Here is a 13,699-nt window from a genome sequence, read left to right as displayed (position 1 = left end):
CGATCAACCCGTCGTCGTCCTTGTAACGTTGAACAGTTCAACCATTTTTGGGGTCGTCCTTTAGGTGGGGACATAAATTCCTCCGCTAACCAAGGGCCTCGCACAGGGCCATCGTCGGGGCTTCTTGGGCGCAAGAAGGTAGCATAATAAATTTTAAACGAAACATCAACGTAATGAAAAGTTATATCTTCGTCACAAGCTCCGGTACCGAAATGGTACCGGGATAGGCGTCAGGTCCTCTCGATGGCTTACGAACCCTTTTGATTCACGATTATCCGGCGTTTCAGAGGATCGGGCTTCCTGGTGACGTAATTGTTTAGTTTTCCTTCACACCTTACGTTACTCCTCCGTTTCCCGGTGACGTATTCGATCGGCTTCCCTTTTCGTTTCCCGTTGGATACATGACAAAACTCGCACCACCTGACTTTGGCTCCGTTAAAAATAGTCCGAACGCACACCCTTGGTAGTTCGGTACCTCCTTAGACCCCTTCCACCAAATAACTCTCCTAGGTTCATTTTCATCTTTACGACTCCTTCGTGGTTGCTATGGAATATTCCATAGCAACATGACTTGAGTTGACGAGACTGACCTGACTTCGACTTTTCGACTTTATCCTCGTCGCCACTATTATATCTTGACACTTTGGTGGCTGGTTATAGACTGACTCTATTGGACGTATCATATCGTATGGTAACTTAACACACTAACACAACTATTGCATTCTGTAATACGCTAATAAAGGAAGCCCCGGATCGCCGGGGAATGCCGGACCGCCCGGGTTCCCAGGATCACGCGGAGCGCCGGGGGCCAACGGAAGTCCAGGCGACGTCGGCTCGAAGGGTGAATCGGGTCTGCCCGGGGAGCGGGGCTACAAAGGCGAAGCCGGCATCAAGGGGGAAGCCGGTGTACCAGGACCCCGTGGGCTACCGGGAGCCGTCGGCCCGGAAGGTAAACGAGGCAAACGCGGCATGAAGGGTCCCACGGGTCTGTCGGGTCCGCAGGGAGAACGAGGTCTTTCGGGGTCGCCCGGTCTACCGGGCCCCGACGGAGCGCAAGGCGTGAAGGGCCAATCGGGAGACCGTGGCGCTATGGGGCCCACCGGTCCGAAAGGATCGTCCGGAGATCCTGGACCACCGGGAACGCCCGGCATTCAAGGACTACGCGGACAACCGGGACGTGCCGGGGCGCAGGGAAAAGCTGGAACACCCGGGGAACGGGGTCTGCCCGGATCGGACGGCAAAGTGGGCGAATCGGGCCCGCAAGGACTTCAGGGTCTGCCCGGACCGATCGGTATGCCCGGTGACAAAGGATTCACGGGCGAACCAGGCAAGGACGGTGACATCGGACCACCGGGAGCCGTAGGGCCCCGAGGAGACGCTGGTAAAGACGGACCGCCCGGGATTCCGGGCCCCCCGGGCCCACCCGGCAACGATGGAGACCGTGGCCCACCGGGAACGTCAGGACCGCGTGGATTCCAGGGTCTACCGGGAACGCCAGGCAACCCAGGAGCCCAAGGCAAGGACGGGCAGAATGGTCCGCCAGGATCACCGGGGCCAACGGGCCAGCCAGGAATACGGGGCGAGCGAGGTTTCCCGGGCGAACGCGGACCAGTTGGTACTCCGGGTACGCCGGGGGTTCGCGGTGAAACGGGAGCCCAAGGCAACGATGGACCACCGGTAAGACCAGCGGGGGGTGTGGTTGGATACGTGTAACCACTCCGACTCCATTTTGCAGGGTCCATCCGGAGCTACGGGAATGAAAGGACATCAAGGAGCACCCGGTATGGTGGGCCTCCCAGGGCTGCGAGGTCTCGCAGGACCCGCCGGAGAAAAGGGAGAGCGCGGCAGTTCGGGTCCGACGGGCCCCGAAGGTCCTGCCGGGCGCCTTGGTGAACGCGGTCTTCAGGGACCGATGGGACCAACGGGGCCACCTGGAGAACCAGCGGAGAAGGGAGAACCCGGATCACCGGGTGCCCACGGTGAACCTGGGGCTCCCGGGGTCGTCGGTGACCGGGGAGCGGTGGGGCCGCAAGGTCTCCAAGGCTTCCCCGGACCCCTGGGTCCCGTCGGTGTACCCGGCTCGAAGGGAGACCGAGGCAGTATGGGACTGAAGGGCGAACAGGGCAATTCTGGCCTCGCGGGAGTGCCGGGCGAACCAGGACCCCAAGGATTCATTGGACTGACCGGGTCCAAGGGAGCCCGCGGGGAGCCAGGACTGCGCGGCGAAACCGGACCGATGGGCACTCCAGGACGACCGGGAGACCAAGGACCCATTGTGAGTGTTGAAGCGGTCCCGAACCAAAAAAGCACTCAATTTTTATTATTTTTAGTCGCAGATCTCAACCTGTAAGAGCACCTCTCTCACTATGGCCGGGATTGCGTTAGTAGAGCGCGCTTTGACTCACTTCTTTTGCGTTTCCTACCATAATCTTTTATCTCGTTATTAGACTTTACTTCCTAATCAATAACACTGCGGTTGACTAGTAACCCAGGATTATGATATTTTCTTATTTGATTTACGTCTACTAATCGATTTCCTTGAGTATTAATCAAATAAGTATTCGGACTCATTTGTTTTAGATTTTTCTTGGTTTAGAAATTTTTTCTATGTTTGGTAATGGATAATGTTCCATTGACAAGAATCTATTTATCGTTGCCTTGCCATCAAGACATAGGCGAACTGAGCCATGTCTTGATGTCTGGCTAGGTACTAAAACTCCTTCCTCTACCATTTTGTCCAATTTTTTCCCCACTTCTTCTAATACGGAAAACGGCACTAAGTATGTCTTATGAAAAATTGGACAGTAATTCTTCTTTAACACCAAATTTGCTTCAAAACATGTATAAGAAGAAATATTGCTCGCTGTTGCGCTCTCTTTTTGGCCTTTGGTGAGAAATGAGTACCACGCGAAAAAATTCGTCTCAGTATGGAGAAAAAGAGTGCCTTTTTTGTTCGGGGTGTGCACGTTCTCGCAGCCCCGCAGCTGTTAAAGCCCTTTGTTTCGTATCGTTTCTAGGGTCAAACTGGCAATCCGGGACAGGCGGGTACGCCGGGCAGCCACGGTATGAAGGGCAACCCGGGCGATACGGGTCGCCCAGGAAATGCGGGGCCCCCGGGGATGCCCGGGCCGCAGGGAGCAGAAGGCATCAAGGGCGACGCCGGCGGCGATGGACCAGCGGGGCCGCCGGGAAATCAAGGACCTCACGGTGTGCCGGGCGACAGAGGCCTTCCGGGTCTGCCCGGTCCGAGTGGAGCGCAAGGGATGCGTGGCTTGCGTGGTGCGGCTGGAGAACCGGGGCACCCGGGAAAACCGGGCAACGATGGACCCCCCGGCCCGGCCGGGCCACTGGGTCCGGCAGGACCCCCAGGACCTACCGGGGACAGCGGACCGGAAGGAATGGTGGGAAAAACGGGCCCACCGGGCATTGCAGGACGAGCTGGCGATAAGGGACCGATCGGAAACCCCGGAACCCAGGGCACACCGGGGGCTCCTGGCCTTCCAGGACCACCGGGCCAACAAGGGCCCCTCGGCCAGACGGGTGAGCGAGGGTTGCGTGGAGAAACGGGACCCATCGGAGTCGACGGACCGCCGGGGGCTCGCGGAAAACCGGGACCACCGGGTCTGGAGGGTCCAAAGGGAGAGAACGGCGAAGCGGGGCTCAAGGGCACGAAGGGTCACCGGGGACTGATCGGCCTGCAGGGACTGCCGGGAACTGCCGGTCCGCCGGGCGACAAGGGTAACGTTGGCGGTGTAGGTCCATCGGGCAAACCGGGTGAGGCGGGACCCAGGGGGCCGCCAGGACGTGACGGCACCGTCGGACCGCAGGGAATGCTGGGAATCGCGGGACCACGGGGACCCCCCGGCAACGATGGCAAACCGGGGCCAGTGGGACAAGCGGGACCTCCAGGACCGCCCGGTCCGCCGGGAGACGGAGTGGGCTACGACGCGGCCGCCCTTGCCGCTCTGCTCGGCCACGGCCAGATGAGCAACAGCAAGGGACCGGATCCGAACATGGCCGATGAACCGATGAACCTGGGCCGCGTGTTCGAGCTGACGGACGAGGAGCGCCAGAAGTTGGTGGAGAATGCGTACGAAAAGCTGAAGGCCGCCTTCGGGACGTTCAAGAAGCCGGACGGGAAGCAGGGTTCACCGGCCAAGACGTGCCGCGATCTTTTTGCGGCCCATCCCGAGCTCGCTTCCGGCCACTACTGGATCGACCCGAACGAGGGCGACGCCCGGGATGCCATCCTGGTGTACTGTGACGCCGAACGGAGGGCTTCCTGTGTCCTGCCGCAGCCACTGCGCACGAAGGAGCTCGCGTACGACGGCGACGAGGACGAAGTGTGGCTTGGCGAACTGAAGGACGGCATGAAAATCACGTACAAGTCGGACAGCAACCAGATCGGCTTCCTGCAGCTCCTGTCGGCGACCGCGTCCCAGAACATAACCTATCACTGCCGCAACAGCGTGGCGTTCTTCAACAAGGAGAAGAACAGCTACCGCCAGAGTCTGAAGCTGCTCGCCTGGAACGACGCCGAACTGACGGCCCGTGGCCCGCAGCGGCTGCGGTACGACGCTCTGCAGGACGACTGCCAGCACCGGACGGCCCACTACGCCCAGTCGGTGCTCAGCTACAGCACGGACAAACCGATGCGACTGCCCATCATCGACATCGCGATCCGGGACATTGGCCGCGAAGCGAACCAGGAGTTCTGGATCGAGATCGGGGCCGTGTGCTTCCAGTAGCGTTCCGACGGATGGTCCTGCTGATGGTGATCCTTTTCCTAGGAAAAAAAACGGAACGAACAACAACAACAACAGACGGACGGATGACGGGAAACTAAGAGAAAGACTAAGAAAAGTGTAGATTCCTCTTCGTGCTGCGTGATATTCTTTGTGGCAGTGTGGAAGCGACCGAAGTTAGACGGAGGTGTGAGTAGGTAAGCAAGCGCGCGTGTGTATGTGTGTGTGTACAAATGAAATAAAGTAGAATTAATACGAAACAATAGAACGAACTGTTGATTTAGATTTCGAGCTATGCTAGAGAGGCAACATAAAAAATGGCATTGACTCGCGGCTCCTCGACACTCCAGAGTGGGTTTCTTTATGAGAGAACCATCGTTGACTACGTGCTGTGTAAGGTGCAAATGTTTCGGTGTGGATCGTAGCATAGCATCAAGATAGCGACCACTCTTGTGCAGAGCGGGTTGGGTCGATGCAAGCGAAGGATTACAAAACATATTCCCGCAACACAATATTTGTCATAGTTTTGGTCTCTCTCAGGCAGCAATACGACAGACTGCAGCAGTTCGTGTGAATTTTTGCGAACGAGACCCACTCTGAAAATACTTTTAGTTATGAAAATAATGGTTTTTTTCCATACGTTTCTTCAAGAAACGCAGAAACGCATGCGCTATAAATTGTCTGATTACTTAATCATTTCAATATCAGCCACCGCCAGAGCTCGTGTTAACTAAGCTGTTGGCAAGCGTTTCCGAGCAAAAAGTTGATTCGTAGCAGGCAAGGAAGCAGCGCCGGGTGTCGCAACAACCGTTTGCTATCAGTGTTGGGTCAGGCCGTTCCGAATTCCTCTCAGGTACGGCTCGAAAAATGACAATAAAGATATTAAACCCATCCCGCCATACGCACCCCGTTCGGCACTAAATGGTGTGCAATAATGTTCGCTGCTCTCCTGCTCCGATCAACCCGTCGTCGTCCTTGTAACGTTGATCAGTTCAACCATTTTTGGGGTCGTCCTTTCGGTGGGGACATAAATTCCTCCGCTAACCAAGGGCCTCGCACAGGGCCATCGTCGGGGCTTCTTGAGCGCAAGAGGGTAGCATAATAAATTTTAAACGAAACATCAGCGTAATGAAAAGTTATATCTTCTTCACAACCCCGATACCGAAATGGTACCGGGATAAGCCTTAGGTCCTCTGGATGGCTTACGAACCCTTTTGAGTCACGATTATCCGGCGTTTCAGAGGATCGGGCTTCCTGGTGACGTAATTGTTTAGTTTTCCTTCACACCTTACGTTACTCCTCCGTTTCCCGGTGACGTATTCGATCGGCTTCCCTTTTCGTTTCCCGTTGGATACATGACAAAACTCGCACCACCTGACTTTGGCTCCGTTAAAAATAGTCCGAACGCACACCCTTGGTAGTTCGGTACCTCCTTAGACCCCTTCCACCAAATAACTCTCCTAGGTTCATTTTCATCTTTACGACTCCTTCGTGGTTGCTATGGAATATTCCATAGCAACATGACTTGAGTTGACGAGACTGACCTGACTTCGACTTTTCGACTTTATCCTCGTCGCCACTATTATATCTTGACACTTTGGTGGCTGGTTATAGACTGACTCTATTGGACGTATCATATCGTATGGTAACTTAACACACTAACACAACTATTGCATTCTGTAATACGCTAATAAAGGAAGCCCCGGATCGCCGGGGAATGCCGGACCGCCCGGGTTCCCAGGATCACGCGGAGCGCCGGGGGCCAACGGAAGTCCAGGCGACGTCGGCTCGAAGGGTGAATCGGGTCTGCCCGGGGAGCGGGGCTACAAAGGCGAAGCCGGCATCAAGGGGGAAGCCGGTGTACCAGGACCCCGTGGGCTACCGGGAGCCGTCGGCCCGGAAGGTAAACGAGGCAAACGCGGCATGAAGGGTCCCACGGGTCTGTCGGGTCCGCAGGGAGAACGAGGTCTTTCGGGGTCGCCCGGTCTACCGGGCCCCGACGGAGCGCAAGGCGTGAAGGGCCAATCGGGAGACCGTGGCGCTATGGGGCCCACCGGTCCGAAAGGATCGTCCGGAGATCCTGGACCACCGGGAACGCCCGGCATTCAAGGACTACGCGGACAACCGGGACGTGCCGGGGCGCAGGGAAAAGCTGGAACACCCGGGGAACGGGGTCTGCCCGGATCGGACGGCAAAGTGGGCGAATCGGGCCCGCAAGGACTTCAGGGTCTGCCCGGACCGATCGGTATGCCCGGTGACAAAGGATTCACGGGCGAACCAGGCAAGGACGGTGACATCGGACCACCGGGAGCCGTAGGGCCCCGAGGAGACGCTGGTAAAGACGGACCGCCCGGGATTCCGGGCCCCCCGGGCCCACCCGGCAACGATGGAGACCGTGGCCCACCGGGAACGTCAGGACCGCGTGGATTCCAGGGTCTACCGGGAACGCCAGGCAACCCAGGAGCCCAAGGCAAGGACGGGCAGAATGGTCCGCCAGGATCACCGGGGCCAACGGGCCAGCCAGGAATACGGGGCGAGCGAGGTTTCCCGGGCGAACGCGGACCAGTTGGTACTCCGGGTACGCCGGGGGTTCGCGGTGAAACGGGAGCCCAAGGCAACGATGGACCACCGGTAAGACCAGCGGGGGGTGTGGTTGGATACGTGTAACCACTCCGACTCCATTTTGCAGGGTCCATCCGGAGCTACGGGAATGAAAGGACATCAAGGAGCACCCGGTATGGTGGGCCTCCCAGGGCTGCGAGGTCTCGCAGGACCCGCCGGAGAAAAGGGAGAGCGCGGCAGTTCGGGTCCGACGGGCCCCGAAGGTCCTGCCGGGCGCCTTGGTGAACGCGGTCTTCAGGGACCGATGGGACCAACGGGGCCACCTGGAGAACCAGCGGAGAAGGGAGAACCCGGATCACCGGGTGCCCACGGTGAACCTGGGGCTCCCGGGGTCGTCGGTGACCGGGGAGCGGTGGGGCCGCAAGGTCTCCAAGGCTTCCCCGGACCCCTGGGTCCCGTCGGTGTACCCGGCTCGAAGGGAGACCGAGGCAGTATGGGACTGAAGGGCGAACAGGGCAATTCTGGCCTCGCGGGAGTGCCGGGCGAACCAGGACCCCAAGGATTCATTGGACTGACCGGGTCCAAGGGAGCCCGCGGGGAGCCAGGACTGCGCGGCGAAACCGGACCGATGGGCACTCCAGGACGACCGGGAGACCAAGGACCCATTGTGAGTGTTGAAGCGGTCCCGAACCAAAAAAGCACTCAATTTTTATTATTTTTAGTCGCAGATCTCAACCTGTAAGAGCACCTCTCTCACTATGGCCGGGATTGCGTTAGTAGAGCGCGCTTTGACTCACTTCTTTTGCGTTTCCTACCATAATCTTTTATCTCGTTATTAGACTTTACTTCCTAATCAATAACACTGCGGTTGACTAGTAACCCAGGATTATGATATTTTCTTATTTGATTTACGTCTACTAATCGATTTCCTTGAGTATTAATCAAATAAGTATTCGGACTCATTTGTTTTAGATTTTTCTTGGTTTAGAAATTTTTTCTATGTTTGGTAATGGATAATGTTCCATTGACAAGAATCTATTTATCGTTGCCTTGCCATCAAGACATAGGCGAACTGAGCCATGTCTTGATGTCTGGCTAGGTACTAAAACTCCTTCCTCTACCATTTTGTCCAATTTTTTCCCCACTTCTTCTAATACGGAAAACGGCACTAAGTATGTCTTATGAAAAATTGGACAGTAATTCTTCTTTAACACCAAATTTGCTTCAAAACATGTATAAGAAGAAATATTGCTCGCTGTTGCGCTCTCTTTTTGGCCTTTGGTGAGAAATGAGTACCACGCGAAAAAATTCGTCTCAGTATGGAGAAAAAGAGTGCCTTTTTTGTTCGGGGTGTGCACGTTCTCGCAGCCCCGCAGCTGTTAAAGCCCTTTGTTTCGTATCGTTTCTAGGGTCAAACTGGCAATCCGGGACAGGCGGGTACGCCGGGCAGCCACGGTATGAAGGGCAACCCGGGCGATACGGGTCGCCCAGGAAATGCGGGGCCCCCGGGGATGCCCGGGCCGCAGGGAGCAGAAGGCATCAAGGGCGACGCCGGCGGCGATGGACCAGCGGGGCCGCCGGGAAATCAAGGACCTCACGGTGTGCCGGGCGACAGAGGCCTTCCGGGTCTGCCCGGTCCGAGTGGAGCGCAAGGGATGCGTGGCTTGCGTGGTGCGGCTGGAGAACCGGGGCACCCGGGAAAACCGGGCAACGATGGACCCCCCGGCCCGGCCGGGCCACTGGGTCCGGCAGGACCCCCAGGACCTACCGGGGACAGCGGACCGGAAGGAATGGTGGGAAAAACGGGCCCACCGGGCATTGCAGGACGAGCTGGCGATAAGGGACCGATCGGAAACCCCGGAACCCAGGGCACACCGGGGGCTCCTGGCCTTCCAGGACCACCGGGCCAACAAGGGCCCCTCGGCCAGACGGGTGAGCGAGGGTTGCGTGGAGAAACGGGACCCATCGGAGTCGACGGACCGCCGGGGGCTCGCGGAAAACCGGGACCACCGGGTCTGGAGGGTCCAAAGGGAGAGAACGGCGAAGCGGGGCTCAAGGGCACGAAGGGTCACCGGGGACTGATCGGCCTGCAGGGACTGCCGGGAACTGCCGGTCCGCCGGGCGACAAGGGTAACGTTGGCGGTGTAGGTCCATCGGGCAAACCGGGTGAGGCGGGACCCAGGGGGCCGCCAGGACGTGACGGCACCGTCGGACCGCAGGGAATGCTGGGAATCGCGGGACCACGGGGACCCCCCGGCAACGATGGCAAACCGGGGCCAGTGGGACAAGCGGGACCTCCAGGACCGCCCGGTCCGCCGGGAGACGGAGTGGGCTACGACGCGGCCGCCCTTGCCGCTCTGCTCGGCCACGGCCAGATGAGCAACAGCAAGGGACCGGATCCGAACATGGCCGATGAACCGATGAACCTGGGCCGCGTGTTCGAGCTGACGGACGAGGAGCGCCAGAAGTTGGTGGAGAATGCGTACGAAAAGCTGAAGGCCGCCTTCGGGACGTTCAAGAAGCCGGACGGGAAGCAGGGTTCACCGGCCAAGACGTGCCGCGATCTTTTTGCGGCCCATCCCGAGCTCGCTTCCGGCCACTACTGGATCGACCCGAACGAGGGCGACGCCCGGGATGCCATCCTGGTGTACTGTGACGCCGAACGGAGGGCTTCCTGTGTCCTGCCGCAGCCACTGCGCACGAAGGAGCTCGCGTACGACGGCGACGAGGACGAAGTGTGGCTTGGCGAACTGAAGGACGGCATGAAAATCACGTACAAGTCGGACAGCAACCAGATCGGCTTCCTGCAGCTCCTGTCGGCGACCGCGTCCCAGAACATAACCTATCACTGCCGCAACAGCGTGGCGTTCTTCAACAAGGAGAAGAACAGCTACCGCCAGAGTCTGAAGCTGCTCGCCTGGAACGACGCCGAACTGACGGCCCGTGGCCCGCAGCGGCTGCGGTACGACGCTCTGCAGGACGACTGCCAGCACCGGACGGCCCACTACGCCCAGTCGGTGCTCAGCTACAGCACGGACAAACCGATGCGACTGCCCATCATCGACATCGCGATCCGGGACATTGGCCGCGAAGCGAACCAGGAGTTCTGGATCGAGATCGGGGCCGTGTGCTTCCAGTAGCGTTCCGACGGATGGTCCTGCTGATGGTGATCCTTTTCCTAGGAAAAAAAACGGAACGAACAACAACAACAACAGACGGACGGATGACGGGAAACTAAGAGAAAGACTAAGAAAAGTGTAGATTCCTCTTCGTGCTGCGTGATATTCTTTGTGGCAGTGTGGAAGCGACCGAAGTTAGACGGAGGTGTGAGTAGGTAAGCAAGCGCGCGTGTGTATGTGTGTGTGTACAAATGAAATAAAGTAGAATTAATACGAAACAATAGAACGAACTGTTGATTTAGATTTCGAGCTATGCTAGAGAGGCAACATAAAAAATGGCATTGACTCGCGGCTCCTCGACACTCCAGAGTGGGTTTCTTTATGAGAGAACCATCGTTGACTACGTGCTGTGTAAGGTGCAAATGTTTCGGTGTGGATCGTAGCATAGCATCAAGATAGCGACCACTCTTGTGCAGAGCGGGTTGGGTCGATGCAAGCGAAGGATTACAAAACATATTCCCGCAACACAATATTTGTCATAGTTTTGGTCTCTCTCAGGCAGCAATACGACAGACTGCAGCAGTTCGTGTGAATTTTTGCGAACGAGACCCACTCTGAAAATACTTTTAGTTATGAAAATAATGGTTTTTTTCCATACGTTTCTTCAAGAAACGCAGAAACGCATGCGCTATAAATTGTCTGATTACTTAATCATTTCAATATCAGCCACCGCCAGAGCTCGTGTTAACTAAGCTGTTGGCAAGCGTTCCGAGCAAAAAGTTGATTCGTAGCAGGCAAGGAAGCAGCGCCGGGTGTCGCAACAACCGTTTGCTATCAGTGTTGGGTCAGGCCGTTCCGAATTCCTCTCAGGTACGGCTCGAAAAATGACAATAAAGATATTAAACCCATCCCGCCATACGCACCCCGTTCGGCACTAAATGGTGTGCAATAATGTTCGCTGCTCTCCTGCTCCGATCAACCCGTCGTCGTCCTTGTAACGTTGATCAGTTCAACCATTTTTGGGGTCGTCCTTTCGGTGGGGACATAAATTCCTCCGCTAACCAAGGGCCTCGCACAGGGCCATCGTCGGGGCTTCTTGAGCGCAAGAGGGTAGCATAATAAATTTTAAACGAAACATCAGCGTAATGAAAAGTTATATCTTCTTCACAACCCCCGATACCGAAATGGTACCGGGATAAGCCTTAGGTCCTCTGGATGGCTTACGAACCCTTTTGAGTGGGGCCGACGTGAGCGTGAGGACAAGTTTGGCGGAAGTTAGACGGAAATTGTCGTAAGGATTAAATCGACTTCGAAGGGCTTCGGTATTTTGTTTTTATTACATTCTTCTTACGCTCCGCTTAGGCCCTGGGCAAGTCTGGTACATGGAGTTAGACAGAGTTCGGCCGTACGTACCTGAACCGTGTAGGACAAGGGTCCTAGTGCATCACCGATTATCCGCTTAGTCCATCTAATCCGAAAGAATATTTTCGAATAATTCTAAACCAAGCAATTTGAGGTTAGTATCGAACGATCTTACTCACAGAACTTTATTCAGTTCGGATCGGATGGCAACAAATCCAAGAAGCACTGCTAGCAATTAATAAACTCCGAGAGCTTGCTTTTCATAATTGCATTCAAAGTCGTTCAACTGAACGTCTGTCACTGCCGAAGACCCGAATCAAGTTGTTTGCCGAAATGGAATTGACACCCGTCGCGATGAAAACATCGTTTGACTTCTAAAGCTCTCCGGGGATCAAAGGTCTGCAGCTGGTTCCGAACGAACGTTCCGGAATGCTGCTGAATTTTTGATTCTCACTGTCAGCAACGATTAGTGCCGACGATGTCAATGTAAAATTAATTGTGCTTCCTCGAGTTGCTGTCGTTCTGCCTGGCGCATACCTACGGTTCCCACAAGGACAATCTGCTGGCATCATCATCATCATTGCCAGCAGCAGCTTTGGCTTGTAAGTAATGTTGATCCCGTACCTTTCAAGTGGGATTCTAGTCCTGCTAACGACTACGCTGTAACCGGGTAAGCTTGAGTTTGAGTGCATTTCTGCTGCCGGACGACCCAACGCTGAGACTTGCCAGTACAAAGTAATGATTTACTAGATACCATACCAATGCCACAGCCTTCATTATCTCCTTTTGGACCGTCCCTACTGCTCTGAGACAAAGCCCTAAGCCCGAGCTTATTGGCCGTAAGTTATTAATCTCATATTGAAATATATTATCATTATCATTTGACTTCAATTTCCTCGTGCATCCTCGTGGCGGGTTGCCACTGCGAAAGCAAGAACTTACCTGTCCTTTTGAGCTACGGGTTTCTGGGGTTTCACAATGGACGCGGACGGTTGCTTTAACATATGGCCAGCAACCACCGAGCAATTTCGGTGTCATTCCGGATTCGAGGTAATCGTAGGAAGGCTGATAAACTGAGCTTTATGGTCCCAAGAAGCCACTTGAACTGCTTGGACCCCTTTCCGGTTTTCCGGGTCCTCTCGCGGCCAACTCCGGATCTCACACATACAACGCTCGACAGATAAATTAGATTGTAGCCCAAATTGTGTACCTCCGGTGAAGTTGCATAACTCAGGACGACGAGATGCAGGTGATACCGGAACACCGGAACCGGAACCGACGCTTGCCGACTGCCGGAGAATGGCTGCGCAGCGTCAAGTGCATGTATAGAACGTCACGAACATTGTTAGCTCCGAGTGCAAAACAACTCGACTCGGCGGAGTCGTGCAAAGTCGATTACTGGTGAATATTTTGTCGCTTAACTTTAGCAGCTTCGCCTCCCTAAAAGCAGCAGGGTCACAAAGTCTCCGTAAAGTCTCCGGCAAGGGGGACACGGACCAAGACACGGGTTGCTGCGGGCCCTTTCTTCGCGCCGGACGGACGGACCGAGTTTGTGGCGCAACAAAGTTTGCACACCCCACACAATTCTCACGTGGCTTTTGTGTTTGCCACGGGATATTAGTTTGGGGCCGACCTCTGCGCAGCAGATAGCGCCACCGATAGTGGCGGTGGGCGAGAAACTAATCCTTCGATTGCGTTCTGCGGAGCGCAGGAACAAGTTTTGCATCCCATTTTTGGAGGCCGTTGGCGGCGGAAATGGATTGAATTGTTTCGTAAGTTGAAATTTATTGCTTTCGTTTAACTCAATTTAGGGAGCCACGGCTTCGACCCGGGCCCCTGCCGAACGGTGAAAGTTGGAAGTTGGAAATTATGATGAAACAATACACTTTCTCCCACGGCAGGATGCATTGC

At 55.8% G+C, this 13,699-nt stretch overlaps 1 protein-coding gene across 1 annotated transcript; it reads left to right on the top strand.

Moving 5' to 3' along the window:
- Nucleotides 1-742: 742 nt before the first annotated feature.
- Nucleotides 743-10,638, top strand: LOC128276064 (uncharacterized; the record flags this gene model as incomplete). Its single annotated transcript, XM_053014534.1, has 6 exons — nucleotides 743-1,677; nucleotides 1,736-2,275; nucleotides 3,018-4,744; nucleotides 6,446-7,376; nucleotides 7,435-7,974; nucleotides 8,717-10,638. Coding segments are annotated over 6 exons (6,404 nt in total), but the record flags the coding sequence as incomplete, so codon positions are not given.
- Nucleotides 10,639-13,699: the final 3,061 nt, after the last annotated feature.

Source organism: Anopheles cruzii, unplaced genomic scaffold, assembly GCF_943734635.1.
Source record: "Anopheles cruzii unplaced genomic scaffold, idAnoCruzAS_RS32_06 scaffold00404_ctg1, whole genome shotgun sequence".
NCBI lineage: Eukaryota > Metazoa > Arthropoda > Insecta > Diptera > Culicidae > Anopheles > Anopheles cruzii.
This window is presented reverse-complemented; position numbering and strand designations above follow the sequence as displayed.